This window comes from Lepisosteus platostomus, chromosome 26 (assembly GCF_059453375.1).
Source record: "Lepisosteus platostomus isolate fLepPlt1 chromosome 26, fLepPlt1.hap1, whole genome shotgun sequence".
NCBI lineage: Eukaryota > Metazoa > Chordata > Actinopteri > Semionotiformes > Lepisosteidae > Lepisosteus > Lepisosteus platostomus.
The window spans coordinates 11,110,239-11,126,114 of NC_142636.1; the positions used below are offsets into that span (position 1 = coordinate 11,110,239).

Genomic DNA, 15,876 nt, shown 5'->3' on the forward strand with positions numbered 1-15,876 from the left:
GACCTCTCTCATGTCAGCCACAGCCCCTGTGCCCTGGAACGCAGGCCTGGGAGAGTGGAGCAGCAGTACTGTGGGATAAGTGAATAACACAGGGAGGCATCACATCAGAAAGCGAAAGAAATTTTTATTTTCTTCACTCAAGAGAGAGAAGAGCTGTGTCCAGCCCCTCTGATCCACACTGCAGCCCCACAGCAGAGCTGAGGACCGAGGCAGCTCTCACTGACAGCACACACACAGACTGCAGGAGCCCTGGACAGACACAGGGGGGCGCTGTTCTCCTCCTCTGACACCTGCACTGTTGAGATAACAGCTCCTCTTCCACACTGCAGCCCCACAGCAGAGCTGAGGACTGACAACTCTCACTGACAGCACACACAGACACAGGGGGGCGCTGTTCTCTTCCTCTGATCCACACTGCAGCCCCACAGCAGAGCTGAGGACCGAGGCAGCTCCCACTGACAGCACACACACAGACTGCAGGAGCCCTGGACAGACACAGGGGGGGCGCTGCTGTATGGTGAGTCAAGGACACCCTGAATAACATCACATCAAGAACTGGCCGGAGAGCAGCCATCAGAGTCAGATCAATAGAGCACAACCTGCTGTCACTGTCTGTGCCACAAGGGGGCGCCGCAGATCAGAGCTTGTGAGTCAGATTTCCTGGAGACTGGTTAAGTGTCGACTGCCGATGAGTGTGTGAACGTCCCTCCTGCCTGGTCGTCTCTCCCCGCCCCGTTCCCAGTCCTAGCAGCCAGCCCAGGGGTCGGCCCGGTCCTTCCGGCTTACAAAGGAGATCTTCCGGCTCATCTCGGAGTTGTAGATCCGACGGCAGTTCTCGTAGTTCTCCCGCTGCCGCTGGCGACACGGCTTCTCGAAATACCGCCGCCGGCGCACCTCCTCCACAATCCCATCTTTCGTCAGAATCCTGAGAGAGAGAGAGGGGTTCATACAGACACACTGACTGGAGACTCCAGTACATGAACACTGCACTGAGAGAGAGGGGTTCATACAGACACACTGACTGACTGGACACTCCAGTACATGAACACTGCACTGAGAGAGAGGGGTTCATACAGACACACTGACTGGACACTCCAGTACATTAACACTGCACTGAGAGAGAGGGGTTCATACAGACACACTGACTGACTGGACACTCCAGTACATGAACACTGCACTGAGAGAGAGGGGTTCATACAGACACACTGACTGGACACTCCAGTACATTAACACTGCACTGAGAGAGAGGGGTTCATACAGACACACTGACTGGACACTCCAGTACATTAACACTGCACTGAGAGAGAGGGGTTCATACAGACACACTGACTGGACACTCCAGTACATTAACACTGCACTGAGAGAGAGGGGTTCATACAGACACACTGACTGGACACTCCAGTACATTAACACTGCACTGAGAGAGAGGGGTTCATACAGACACACTGACTGGACACTCCAGTACATGAACACTGCACTGAGAGAGAGGGGTTCATACAGACACACTGACTGGACACTCCAGTACATTAACACTGCACTGAGAAAGGATTTCTATCGTATTGTGCCGATGTCACGATGGCATTGCGGGAGTATTCACTTGCAGCTATGCTGAGTTTTCCCTCCTTTTCAGCGATTCACAAACAGGCAGATGTTTCCCGCGGCGCTCGAGATTTGGCAGCACATGTAGCCTTACCTGACGGCGCTCGAGATTAACGAATGAAATTTCCAAACCGCGCCCCTTTGCAATGCGCTAGCCAATCGGGGACGGTTGGTCCCTCCCCCATCCACAGCCCTGCCAATCAGCGTCAGACGGGCAGTACACGTGACGTGATCTGAGCGGGGTTACGTAATATGCTCTTCCCCACCTCTCACGGGTCCAGAGCAGAACAACACAGCGACGATGCAGCACATAGCAGTACTGCAGGAGATGAGGCTACTGACAGCTGAAAACCTTAACGACTGCTGTCGTGTTTTATTACCAATAGCCGACCCGACATCGTTGCATGTGTAATCTCTGGTAATTTTCAACGAGGAATCTTGGTACAAATCACCAAAAGTTCAACCTGTTCAACAGGGAATAAGGCAAGAACAAGCGACCCTGTTCTGCTTGTGTTAACAGTAACGCGACAGGCGGTCCAACTATAGGAGAAACATCTACTGAAACTGCACTTCTGAGCTCCACCGTGCAGCACCAAGCACAAACCTAAGCCATGCCCAAGAAGGCTCAGATCTTTTACTGCGTAACACAACAACGCTTTTATTCTATAGAGCTTTCACTGAATCTGCCCTCACATTCACCGCGGTAGCCTGAACACACAATAAAAGCAGACTGAGCAGGATCATGCAGTCACCCCATGACTATTACCCTGATTCATTGGGGCAATTGATTGTATATTTTACTTTATCATATATATGTATCTTCTTTCTCATCACACGTGTACGCCTCTTATTTGTTAACGGGGTTTCAGTCGTGTTAAATGTTCTGTAAGTTTTTATGCCCCTTACCTGCCCGCAAAGCAAACTCCCCATCTGGGACAAGAGAAGCGCCGCACCGCCAGAGCGATAACCGGGGGGATAGCGCCGCCTTGTGGACAGATGCCGTAACCAGCGAGCTGGAGTTGCCCCGATGTCGTTACGGCGAAAGAACCGCTCTACTGGTTCAAGAGTCGGCTTAGCTGGGCGACTCGACGTCACCTCGGGACTGGGTGCCCCGGAGTCGTCAAGCTGACCGCTGCTGTCAACTCCGTCACTACAGCAGACAGCGAGTCACCTCCGGCGCACCCGCCATCGCACTGCGGACCCTTAAACAGCCATACCCCCCGGCGTTTAGGGCAAGACCCGAAGATGCACACTGCCAGGCTCCCAAACCGTGACAGACACACATAGGATTCATTTAGATGCACACAGGACACACACGTCTCCCGGCTCAAACAGTATAACAAGGCTGGACCTTCACCACCGGACGAGCTGTCCTTAACGATAAACGTCATTGCAAATACCGAAACGCACCATAGGAACAGATATCAGAATTAAAATTTATTTACACGAATAAAACGGTCAACGCATACCTGTTAAGAGTCCTATAGGCTGCATCAACGTTCCCGTTCTGAACCATGACCGTGCGGGCCACGAACTTCAGATGATTCGCCATGTTGGAACAACACGGTGTTCCCAGTTTTGGCGCTCGGTCGGAAGCACAACCTAAACTAAGAAAGGTTCCGCGATGATCATGTGAACAAAATTAATAGTGCTGTTATTATTCGTTTTCCCACAAAATGGGGATATTTTCTTGCTTAGAATAGCGCGTTTGCTGGCAGTACAATATACCAGGTGGTACTGAACCGTACTGACCTCAGCTGCTCCTGACCCAGCTATCCTGAGCTGTACTGACCTCAACCAGCCTCAGGACAGTAATGTTAAAATGCCACAAATCAGAGCCTACCAAAACACAGGACAAGTTACCCACTGGGATACACACAAACATAATACATAGTGCATTGCTACTTGACTGTAAAAAGACAATACACTCTGACAGATGTTCTTACCAGGATAGAGGACAGCAAACAGAAACAGACCCCGATGAAGTACAGACTCACTGACCATAGCCTGGACAGAGAAACTGGACACAGACAGACCTGGCTGTCCTGAGAGCACAGGCTGTACTCCCACTGCCAGCAGGGAGAAGCAGAGACATTGCTGCACAGTGAGAAATGTTCTGGGATTAGACAAACATTCTTCCCTAAAATAACAATCTAATCCAAGAATCCCCACTCCTGTCAGAACCAGAACAGCTCCCAGTCCTACTGGGAGAGGAAAGTGAATAGAGCTTCAGCCCACTTTCTCTCCCTTTTTTCTCCAATCCATCCCTCTAATCCCCTCTCCTCTCCCCCCCCCCTCTCTCACTCCTTCCCCTCTCTCTCCCCCTTATCTCCCTCTAACCCTCTCTCGCCTCCCCTCTCTCCTCTCTCCCCCCTCCCTCCTTTCTTTCCCTCTCCTCTCTCTCCCCTCTCTCCCCCTCCTCTCCCCTCTCTCCCTCCTCTTTCTTCCCCCTCCTCTCTCTCCTGTCTCTCCTCCTCTCTCTCTCCCCTCTCTCCCCCCTCTCTTTCCTCTCTCTCCCCTCTCTCTCCTTTCTCTCCCCGCTCCTCTCTCTCCCCTCTCTCCCCTCTCTCTCTTCTCTCTCCTCTGTCCCCCCTCTCTCTCTCCTCTCTCCCCCCTCTCTCTCCTCTCTCTCCAATCTCTCTCTCCTCTCTCTCCCCTCTCTCCCCCTCTCTCTCTCCTCTCTCTCTTCTCTCTCCAATCTCTCCTCTCTCCCCCCTCTCTCTCCAATCTCCCTCTCCTCTCTCCCCCTCTCTCTCCTCTCTCTCCAATCTCCCTCTCCTCTCTCCCCCTCTCTCTCCTCTCTCTCCAATCTCCCTCTCCTCTCTCCCCCTCTCTCTCCTCTCTCTCCAATCTCCCTCTCCTCTCTCCCCCTCTCTCTCCTCTCTCTCCCCCCTCTCTCTCCTCTCTCCCCCCTCTCTCTCACAGTGAAGTTTTTGCTCAGGTCAGTGACGATCATGCTTCTCTCTGCATCTCTGTTTCACCCGCGCTCTCCTCCAGTTCCCAAGGGTCTCTCGGGCCCCCGCCAGTGGACCACCTGTCCAGGAGCCAGCATGAGCCTCAGCCTACCCAGCGTTTCCCTCCTGCTGCTGCTCCTCTGGCTGCCAGAGCAGGTCCCAGCTGGCCGAGCAGGTGAGAGCGTCTTCATCCTCCTCCTCCTCCTCATTATTATTATAGTTGTTGTTGTAGTTGTTGTAGCAGTGTTGTAGATAGACAGCAGGCTACAGTGGATTTACCAGAGTAAAAGTTTCCAGATTCCGAGAGTTGTTTCCCACAAGCTGTCAGATGACTGGCTCACACTGAAGGGTTGCTTTTCTCACGCTGCTCGTCGGACTGTTTTAAAGCTGGATGTCATTTAGCTTGTTGCTGTTGCTGCTGCTGTTCTGTGTTTAGGTCTTTGTACTGGAGCATGCATGCAGATAACATTTCAGTGCACTTGGAAAGTGCACAAATACACCGAGCTGCACTGAGGCAGACACTCCTGGGGTACAGGCGCGTGGGTACCCCAGCTCGGGGGGCTGGAGGAGATTCTGACAGGCGTGTGTCCTCTGTGTCCTCTCTGTCCTCAGGCGCACACTGGACCTACACAGGTATGGTCTCCGCCGTCAGGACAGACCCCAGGAGGCCAAGACATCCAGAAACGGGAGACAAACACAGACCTCTTCCCTGTCTCCTTTCCTCTCTCCTCTCCTCCCTCCTTTCTCTTCTCCTCTCTCCTCTGTCTCCTCTCTCTCTCCCATCTCTCTCCTCTCCCTCTCCTTTCTGTCCTGTATCGTCTCTTTTTGCTTGTCCTCTCTCCGTCTGTGCGTCTCCCCTCTCTCCGTCTGTGCGTCTCCCCTCTCCGCTCCCGTCTTTCTCTCGTCTCCCTGTCTGTTCAGCCGACTGACCAGCAGGAATGAGCATGTGATTCGTGAGAGAGAGCCCCCTGTCCTCCACCCCCCCCCCCCCCGTCTCCCTGTGCCCGTCCCTCCGCGGCCCCCTGGAGTGTCCACTGGTCACCCAGCGAGCTGACCGCGCTGGTGAGACGGGAGGCCGGCGTGACCGCGCTGTGCCCTGGTGCCGTGGCCGGACCGCGGGCGCGCTGGGCTCTGCCCCTCTCTCCTGGCGCTGTCCCGCGGCGGGCCGGACACGGGCCGGGCCGGCGCTGCCCTGGAGCGGGCAGCACGGGCGCTGCGTGCCATTCCGCGTTGCCGAGGAGGTCGCCATGCCAACCGGAACGTGACGGCACGATCAAAGATGGGAGGAGGGGGTTGGTTGGGTTGGGATGTGGGGGGGGGGGGGTTCCACTCAGGGAGCATCTCTATTAGAAAGCTGGGGAGCTGGGGTGGACCCCCTCCCTTCTGTCTCTTGAACCCTCTCCCTCCCTCCTGACAAATCCAATTACAGCTGATAGTGTTTTATTCACACAATACAAAGCCCCCATTAGGAATGCATGACTGGTCCCTGAGCTAATCAGAGACGTGCACACACACACTCACAAACTCACAGGCGGCCCAACTCTCTCCCTGCTCTCTATTCATCGCTCTCTCTGCTCTCTGTGTCGTGTCCAGTCAGTCAGTGTGTCTGTATGAACCCCTCTCTCTCAGTGCAGTGTTAATGTACTGGAGTGTCCAGTCAGTGTGTCTGTATGAACCCCTCTCTCTCAGTGCAGTGTTAATGTACTGGAGTGTCCAGTCAGTGTGTCTGTATGAACCCCTCTCTCTCAGTGCAGTGTTAATGTACTGGAGTGTCCAGTCAGTGTGTCTGTATGAACCCCTCTCTCTCAGTGCAGTGTTAATGTACTGGAGTGTCCAGTCAGTCAGTGTGTCTGTATGAACCCCTCTCTCTCAGTGCAGTGTTAATGTACTGGAGTGTCCAGTCAGTCAGTGTGTCTGTATGAACCCCTCTCTCTCAGTGCAGTGTTAATGTACTGGAGTGTCCAGTCAGTCAGTGTGTCTGTATGAACCCCTCTCTCTCAGTGCAGTGTTAATGTACTGGAGTGTCCAGTCAGTGTGTCTGTATGAACCCCTCTCTCTCAGTGCAGTGTTCATGTACTGGAGTGTCCAGTCAGTCAGTGTGTCTGTATGAACCCCTCTCTCTCAGTGCAGTGTTAATGTACTGGAGTGTCCAGTCAGTCAGTGTGCCTGTATGAACCCCTCTCTCTCAGTGCAGTGTTAATGTACTGGAGTGTCCAGTCAGTCAGTGTGCCTGTATGAACCCCTCTCTCTCAGTGCAGTGTTAATGTACTGGAGTGTCCAGTCAGTGTGTCTGTATGAACCCCTCTCTCTCAGTGCAGTGTTAATGTACTGGAGTGTCCAGTCAGTGTGTCTGTATGAACCCCTGTCTTTCCAGGAGCTCGTGGTCAGGATCAATGGTCACTCTTATTCCCAGACTGTGGGGGAAACTCCCAGTCCCCGATTGACATTGACACAAGAGCTGCCCTGCACGACCCTTCTCTGACCCCTGTACAACCCCAGGGGTACAGTCATCCTGGCAACGACCTCTTCATCCTCACCAACAACGGGCACACAGGTAGGGTGAACTCTCCGTCCTCCTACCCATGTCCACCCCTGTCTGTACCCGGAGTGACCGGGGTTATGTTTAGAAGTGCGACCTGCAGTCGCAGTGAGGTGCCAGCCTGTGCCCGCAGTGCCAGCCCCCTCTCAGCCCGCCCTGACCCCTGCCCCTCCTCTCTCTCCCCCTCGTGCCAGTGGAGATGTCTCTGCCAGGATCCATGTCGCTGGCCGGGCTGCCCTGGCGCTTCTCCGCAGTCCAGCTCCACCTGCACTGGGGCAGCGGGGGCCGCGAGGGAGGCTCGGAGCACCTGATCGACGGGCACAGCAGCAGCGCCGAGGTGGGCACATGGGCACACAAGCACACAGGCACCAGGGCACACAAGCACACGAGTACACGAGTACACAAGCACACAGGCACCAGGGCACACAAGCACACGAGTACACGAGTACACAAGCACACAGGCACCAGGGCACATGCGCACACGAGCGCATGAGCGCACGAGCGCACGAGCACACGAGATCACAAGTACACGGGCACACGAGCACACAGGCACCAGGCACCAGGGCACATGAGCACACGAGCACACGAGCACAAGAGTACACAAGTACACGAGTACACAGGCACACGGGCACACAAGCACACAGGCACCAGGCACCAGGGCACCAGGGCACACGAGCACACGAGCACACTAGCACACGAGTACACAAGTACACGAGTACACAGGCAAACGGTCACAGGAGCACACAGGCACCAGGACATATGAGCACACTGGCACACGAGTACATGAGTACTCTAGCACATGTGGACACGGGAACACAGAGCCTGGTAAGGAGACAGCTTGCGCTTCTCGTGCTGCTCCTCTTCTCTCTGTCTTTGAAAAGACCGCAGTGCAGCACTGACCCAGCCTCCTGCTGCATGCACACTGTGCTTGGCCCTGCAGGGGGCGTCCTCTTGAGCAGGGGAAGGACACCTGGCCATCTGCACACGGGCTGGTTTGCCAGCAGGCTGACTCTCAGCCAGCACTGCCAAGCGAGAACACTGTGGGCAGAGCCACTGCAGAACTGACTGACCGATCACTGACTGACTGACCGCTGACACACACACACCCTTCTCTCCCAGTGCCTCCTCTCCTTCTCTCCCTCCTCTCTCTCCCAGTGCCTCCTCTCTCTTCTCTATCTGCAGTGCAATCTGCATGAACCAGCAAAATCCTTTCATGATCTCTGAACAGGCGGGGGAAGAGGATTAGTCTATACTCACACAGTACACACCGTTACACATCGTGACACACACAGTGACACACAAATACTCACTCTGACACACGCACAGTGACACACACATACACACTCTGATACAAACACAGTGACACACATACGCACTCTGACACACACACACTGGCGCAGCCCTGCCTTGTTAACTGTGTGTGTGTGTGCGCTGTCTTCCAGTTGCACGTTGTGCACTACAACTCCCAGCTGTACCCCAACATCAGCGTGGCCAGGACCCAGCCGGACGGGCTGGCCGTGCTGGGCGTCTTGATCGAGGTGAGCGGCCGAGCCCCAGCACCCCGAGAGTGAGCCTGACAACCACGCAGCAACCACGCCCCAGTCTGTGGTACAGTTAGCAAACGAGTCCAGTTCCCAGCTGATATTAGAGCAGGAAGGCAGAGACGCAGCCTGCAGACATCAGGAGAGAACCGCTGAGCCTGAAGCAGGTGCTCCTGAGAGAGACTGAGGGCTCTGTGTGGCTCCGTCTTCCAGACACAGTGGGGGACAGAGAGAAGAGAAACCGGGGCGTGGCGCTGTGTGACAGGTGTACAGGGCTCTAGCACTGGGGACAGTAACGAGTGCTGAGGGGCCGGTGATACACAGGGGCGTGCGTTGAAACCTGAGAACCGGAGGCGCTTCTTTACACAAAGGGTGGTGGGAGGCTGGAACAGACTGGTCAGCCATGATGTTGAAGCTGATACCCTGGTTCCTTTCAAGAAACAGCAGGGTGAGGTCCTGCAGTTAGGACAGGAAGCACTAGTTTACACAAAGGGTGGTGGGAGGCTGGAACAGACTGGTCAGCCATGAGGTTGAAGCTGATACTCTGACTCTTTTCAAGAGACAGCAGGATAAGAGCTTCAGGTCATTAAGCTACTAACTGCCAAACGAGCCTGATGAACAGATCAGGCTCCCCTCGTTTGTAACCTCTGTGAAGGTCTCGTTCGTGTCAGCTCCTCTTCTCTGCCACCGCTGAGCTCGGAGAGACAGGAAGATCAGAAGGCCTAGTGAGGCCCTGGCTCTCCTGGCTCTCCTGCCTGTCCTTCTCTGGGCTCATTCTGCTTCTCAGACAGGTGAGGAGGTGAACCCTGCCTACGAGAATCTCCTCAACCACCTGGGCAAAGTCAAGTACGCAGGTGAGACATGCACAGAGCACCCGTGTCAGTGTGTCAGCCTGTGGGTCAGAGTATCAGTGTGTCAGTCTATCACTGTGTCAGTCTATCAGTGCGTCAGAGTTTTAGTGTGTCAGTCTATCAGAGTTTTAGTGTGTCAGTCTATCAGTGTGTCAGTCTATCAGTGTGTCAGAGCATCAGTGTGTCAGAGCATCAGTGTGTCAGAGTTTTAGTGTGTCAGTCTATCAGTGTGTCACAGCATCAGTGTGTCAGTCTATCAGTGTTTCAGAGCATCAGTGTGTCAGTGTGTTGTTGATCAGTGAGTGTGTTAGTGTGTTTGTCAATCTGTCTATGCTCAGTGTGCTGTTGGTCAGTCAGTGTGTTGTTGGTCAGTCAGCCTGTGTGTCAGTGTGTTGTTGGTCAGTCAGCCTGTGAGTCAGTGTGCTGTTGGTCAGTCTGCCTGTGAGTCAGTGTGCTGTTGGTCAGTCGGTGTGTCACTGTGTTGGTCAGTCTGCCTGTGTGTCAGAGTGTTGTTGGTCAGTCTGCCCGTGAGTCAGTGTATCACCCAGGTTTACTGGGCCTCTGCTCTCTTTCCAGGACAGAAGGTGTCCGTTCCCCCATTCGATGTCCAGGCATTGCTGCCCAAACAGCTGGACCGATTCTTCCGCTACAACGGCTCCCTGACAACTCCCCCCTGCTTCGAGAGTGTGCTGTGGACTGTCTTCACCCAGAGAGTGAAACTGTCTCACTCCCAGGTCAGACATGAGGGGTGACCACAGGGGACTGGACACTGTGTCTTCACCCAGAGAGAAACTGTCTCACTCCCAGGTCAGACACGAGGGGTGACCACAGGGGACTGGACACTGTGTCTTCACCCAGAGAAAAACTGTCTCACTCCCAGGTCAGACACGAGGGGTGACCACAGGGGACTGGACACTGTGTCTTCACCCAGAGAGTGAGATTGTCTCACTCCCAGGTCAGACACGAGGGGTGACCACAGGGGACTGGACACTGTGTCTTCACCCAGAGAGAAACTGTCTCACTCTCAGGTCAGACACAAGGGGTGACCACGGGGGACTGGACACTGTGTCTTCACCCAAAGAGAGAGTGAGATCAGACACCCACTCTCTCTCTCTTCTGTGCTCTCTGTAGATTGAGAAACTTCAGTCCTCCTTGCTGTCCAGTGTTCGGAATGACACCCATGCTCACCCCTTGGTGGATAATTATCGGGGTTCCCAGCCCCTAAATAACCGGCTTGTGTTCGCTTCCTTTCCTGGGGGTAAGTTTGGAATAAGAAATTGATTTATTTTTAAAAACCCAGCAAATGGATCTTTTTATATACCTGTGGTAGTTTAGAGTATCTTGGTATGAATAGAGTTTAGTACAGTACAGCCCAGTGAGATCAGGGTAAAAGCACAGTCCAGTGCAGTAAAGCCCAGTGAGATCAGAGTACACTGTCAGCACACTGATACCATGAGCACTTGGCCAAATCACTTTGCAAAGTTACCAGGGTGAAGCTCAGTCTGTGTGCAGGGCACAGCCCGTTCCAGTGGAGAATTGGGGTGTCTTAGCTGGGCTCCAGGCCACACCATGTGTCAAAGGCCTGTTTGTTTGCTTGGTCTGTTAGTGGAGGGATTAGACTACCCTCAGTGCACACAAGGGGCATTGTTCTGGCTCACTGGCTCAGGGCAAACAGAGCAGCTTAGTGTGGTAAGACTGTGTGAGTTGAGCCCTGGCATCCTCCCATGACCGTGCAAGCAGAGACACGTGCACATTGAATCACAGAAACTAATGCAATTATTTCAATTTCAGATTCTACAGCGTTTTACTCTGTAGGTAAGTTGTAAAAAAATAATTCCAGTCGGTGAAGTTTTCCCTGTGTTCTGTAGGACAGGTGTGTAGAATGGTGTGTCTCAGTAGCCCTGTGTCTCTGTGTGCTGTAGGACAGGTGTGTGCGATGGTGACCCTGTGTCTCTGTGTGCTGTAGGACAGGTGTGTGCGATGGTGACCCTGTGTCTCTGTGTGCTGTAGGACAGGTGTGTGCGATGGTGTGTCTCAGTAGCCCTGTGTCTCTGTGTGCTGTAGGACAGGTGTGTGCAATGGTGACCCTGTGTCTCTGTGTGCTGTAGGACAGGTGTGAGCGATGGTGACCCTGTGTCTCTGTGTGCTGTAGGACAGGTGTGTGTGATGGTGACCCTGTGTCTCTGTGTGCTGTAGGAGAGGTGTGTGTGATGGTGTGTCTCAGTAGCCCTGTGTCTCTGTGTGCTGTAGGACAGGTGTGTGCGATGGTGACCCTGTGTCTCTGTGTGCTGTAGGACAGGTGTGAGCGATGGTGACCCTGTGTCTCTGTGTGCTGTAGGACAGGTGTGTGTGATGGTGACCCTGTGTCTCTGTGTGCTGTAGGAGAGGTGTGTGCGATGGTCATTGGTGTGGTTTTTGGATGCGTTGGACTTGCTGCTACTCTGCACTTCATCATCCGAACTTTGCGGTAAGTCAGTTCATGCTCTGGTGTCTGATAACTCCTTATTCTCTTATATCTCCTTTTGCCCTCTCTCTTCCTTCCTTGTCCCCCATCTCCCCCTCCCACTCTCTGTCACCCCGCCGTCTCCCCCTCTCTCTCCAATCTCTCCCCGTGACTCACCCCCTCTCTCTCTGTCTCGGTCAGGCTGTATATGAGAATGACTTTCTCTCTGTTCTCTCCTCCTCTGGTTTTAATCTGCGATTCCAGCTCCACCTCCAGCTGGGATGTTCTGCCCAACATCCACCCAGCCAGCAAGGCCAGGTCACTCTCAGCACTGGGAGAGAGGGCAGAGCCTGAGCCCTCGCTGACCACTTCACAACACTGACACAGCCCAGTCACAGGGCTCTAGACTCTTACAGTCCCTGTGGAGTCCGGGACACTGACACAGCCCAGTCACAGGGCTCTAGACTCTTACAGTCCACTGACACAGCCCAGTCACAGGGCTCTAGACTCTTACAGTCCCTGTGGAGTCCGGGACACTGACACAGCCCAGTCACAGGGCTCTAGACTCTTACAGTCCCTGTGGAGTCCGGGACACTGACACAGCCCAGTCACAGGGCTCTAGACTCTTACAGTCCACTGACACAGCCCAGTCACAGGGCTCTAGACTCTTACAGTCCCTGTGGAGTCCGGGACACTGACACAGCCCAGTCACAGGGCTCTAGACTTTTACAGTCCACTTACACAGCCCAGTCACAGGGCTCTAGACTCTTACAGTCCCTGTGGAGTCCGGGACACTGACACAGCCCAGTCACAGGGCTCTAGACTCACATTGCTGGTCTCACAAGTCCAGACGTTCTCCTACTGGTGGAGGTGCAGTGAGGGACACTGGCTCTGCTCTCACTCTGCAATGCGATCCCCTCAGTCATCTCTGTCACCCCCATTCCCTCACTATCTCACCAACCTTCAATAGATAGAGTTAAAAACCGGGCCAACTCTAGATTGTAGATCCAGAATTCCAGAACACGTTTCAATGCCTCTTGGTGGTTGAAATGTCCAATCACAGTACCAGTCAATAGCACTCTGGTCTTCTCCAGTCTTCATAGTGTTTTTAATCAGATTCCCAGTGCACAGCAGTCTGATCCACTCCAGATTTAACACTGGGGACAGCCAGACTCTCAGTGCACAGCAGTCTGATCCACTCCAGATTTTACACTGGGGACAGCCAGACTCTCAGTGCACATCAGTCTGATCCACTCCAGGTTTTACACTGGTGACAGTCAGACTCTCAGTGCACAGCAGTCTGATCCACTCCAGGTTTTACACTGGGGACAGTCAGACTCTCAGTGCACAGCAGTCTGATCCACTCCAGGTTTTACATTGGGGACAGTCAGACTCTCAGTGCACAGCAGTCTGATCCACTCCAAGCTCTTGATTAGAAGCAAAAAAGACAGGATCTGGATCCACGCTGAAGCTTTTTGAACTGATACAAGGTCTCCCTCTGCTGACCAGATATGGAACAACCAGCACGTTCACTGCGGTGCTGGAGCTGTGTTGATCCTGAAAGCCTGGATTAAAGTTTGAAATTCGTCTCATTAGGATCCTCTAGAACTCAGTCACCAGTCCAAGTGTTCTGGAATATCAGAGTGAGCCGCGCGCAGAGTAACATCACCGCCACTCAGTGTGCAGAGTAACATCACCGCCACTCAGTGTGCAGAGTAACATCACCGCCATTTAGTGTGCAGAGTAACATCACCGCCACTTAGTGTGCAGAGTAACATCACCGCCACTCAGTGTGCAGAGTAACATCACCGCCACTCAGGGCGTAGAGTAACATCACCGCCACTTAGTGTGCAGAGTAACACTACCCCCAGCTAGCCAGGCCCTGTAGTGAACACTGTGCACCTCCTCTTCCTCCTGTGTGGACACTCTCTAACCTGCCACTCAGTGTGTTAGTGTGTCAGTGTGTCAGTCAGTGTCAATCAGTGTGTCGACAGTCTGCGTGTCAGTGTGTCACCGATTATTATTGTTAATACTTTAATAATTTCAGAATTAAGGAGTCCAAGCAGCCTAGACAGGATGTGGTTTTCAAGACAACCCCTAATCCTGAAAAAGAAGAGGCCTCCTCCCAGCCATGACCTATCACCTTTGACCTGTCCCTCAGCCCTTGGGCTCCCTGCATGTAACGTCCGGCTTGCATGAAGCACTGGCCAGGGCTGCCCAGGGGACAGCTGACCACTCTCATCCCTCTGGCCCCATCTCTCCTCTCTGCCCCCCAGTCACCCCACCATCTCTGGGGGCGACACCAGGAATTCTGGTCACCCGTCCTCCTCCCCTCGTCTCGTTTCCTCCTTCTTCTTGCTCCGTCTCTCTCGCTCCCACGCTTTTCTGTCTCCAAACATCGATTTTGCCTCTGACAGGAGTGATTTCTCTCCCATGTTTGCCTATATTTGGGGATTGTGCTTTGTATATAAATATCAATAAAGAGTTAATTAAATAACAACCTCATTAATGTCATTTCTTTAGGTAGTGTTGGCTCCCAGTGCACAGCAGTCTGATCCACTCCAGGTTTTACAGAGCTGTCAGTCAGACTCCCAGTGCACAGCAGTCTGATCCACTGCAGGTTTTACAGTGCTGTCAGTCAGACTCCCAGTGCACAGCAGTCTGATCCACTCCAGGTTTTACAGAGCTGTCAGTCAGACTCCCAGTGCACAGCAGTCTGATCCACTCCAGGTTTTACAGAGCTGTCAGTCAGACTCCCAGTGCACAGCAGTCTGATCCACTGCAGGTTTTACAGTGCTGTCAGTCAGACTCCCAGTGCACAGCAGTCTGATCCACTCCAGGTTTTACAGTGCTGTCAGTCAGACTGCCAGTGCACAGCAGTCTGATCCGCTCCAGGTTTTAGTGTTATCAACCAGACTCCCAGTGCACAGCAGTCTGATCCGCTCCAGGTTTTACAGAGCTGTCAGACTCCCAGTGCACAGCAGTCTGATCCACTCCAGGTTTTACACTGGTGTCAGACTCCCAGTGCACAGCAGTCTGATCCACTCCAGGTGTTTGAGTGCTGTCAGTCAGACTCCCAGTGCACAGCAGTCTGGTCCAGTCCATGGTTGGCCATCGTGTCCGACAGTGCAGCAGAGCATTTCGAAGTGGGCAGGCCATTGCGCTCGGCCAGTCCCACTCTCGCCCTCAGAAGCCTGGGTCCAGCAGTACCAGTAGTCGTCACGACTGGAGACTTCCTTGGTTGCAGTGGATGGCCATGACGCCCTTCTGTGCCTTGTCCTGCCCTTCACTTTACACAGAGCATTGCAACAGTAGAGTCCCATCACTGCTGTACTGGGGCATTAGGACCCACACAGACCGCAGAGTGAGCGCCCCCTGCTGGTCTCCCATCCAGGTAATGGCCAGGCTCACACCTACTAAGCTGCAGTGGGTTGCCAGTTGTGAGGTGCAGGGTGATATGGCTGCCGGACCCCCCTTTTTTTAAAAATAAAAACTGTTACACAGCACGTATGTACAGATTTCTGTAGTACCGCTGAACTGCAGCAGGAGGCGCATGGATCTGGCGTCACTCCCGAGGTCTGCCACAAGGTGGTGCCAGAGTGCTACCGAGGCGCGCTAGTACTGCACTTCTGTTGCTTTTGCCCTCTGTCTCCACTCCCCTGTCTCAGTCCCAGGGGTTTCTCTTCTCTTCCTCTGCTCTTTTCTCTTCCCTCTTTGCCATTCCTGGAATCAGCACAGGGCTGGGAGTCGCCCCCTCTCCCCTGGAGTCTGTTGTCTGCTCCCTGCTCTCTGAGAGGAATGTGGTCCTATTGTCTGCTCTGCATTCCTGAGTCCCAACAGCATCGCTGCACTGAGCGGTGTGTGTGAGCTCACACACACTGGAGACACGCCGGTCCTGCTCTGAGCATTGTGTGTGAGCTCACACACACCTGAGACACGCCGGTCCTGG

At 53.8% G+C, this 15,876-nt stretch overlaps 2 protein-coding genes across 4 annotated transcripts; one reads left to right on the forward strand and one right to left on the reverse strand.

Annotated features, from left to right (window-relative positions):
• Positions 1–104: 104 nt before the first annotated feature.
• On the reverse strand, positions 105–3,857 carry mrps21 (mitochondrial ribosomal protein S21). The gene is made up of 3 exons (XM_088620660.1): positions 3,546–3,857; positions 3,069–3,206; positions 105–925 (listed from the first exon to the last, which is right to left on the reverse strand). Exons 2-3 carry the CDS (start codon positions 3,149–3,151, stop codon positions 745–747), a joined length of 264 nt encoding a protein of 87 aa, XP_088476786.1. The 5' UTR covers positions 3,152–3,206; positions 3,546–3,857; the 3' UTR covers positions 105–744.
• Positions 3,858–4,476: 619 nt separating this feature from the next.
• Positions 4,477–14,427, forward strand: ca14 (carbonic anhydrase 14). 3 transcript variants are annotated; one of them, XM_088620644.1, is made up of 12 exons: positions 4,478–4,728; positions 5,166–5,186; positions 6,928–7,107; positions 7,287–7,429; positions 8,535–8,630; positions 9,421–9,487; positions 10,061–10,218; positions 10,616–10,742; positions 11,276–11,299; positions 11,867–11,951; positions 12,192–12,245; positions 13,975–14,427. In XM_088620644.1, the coding sequence occupies exons 1-12, from the start codon at positions 4,554–4,556 to the stop codon at positions 14,060–14,062; spliced, it is 1,218 nt and encodes a 405-aa protein (XP_088476770.1). In that variant the 5' UTR covers positions 4,478–4,553; the 3' UTR covers positions 14,063–14,427. The 3 variants fall into 3 exon arrangements, with proteins under 3 accessions (XP_088476771.1, XP_088476770.1, XP_088476772.1); XM_088620645.1 differs by lacking the exon at positions 5,166–5,186 and having other exon boundaries at positions 4,477–4,728; XM_088620646.1 differs by lacking the exon at positions 12,192–12,245 and having other exon boundaries at positions 4,480–4,728.
• The last annotated feature ends 1,449 nt before the right edge of the window (positions 14,428–15,876 follow it).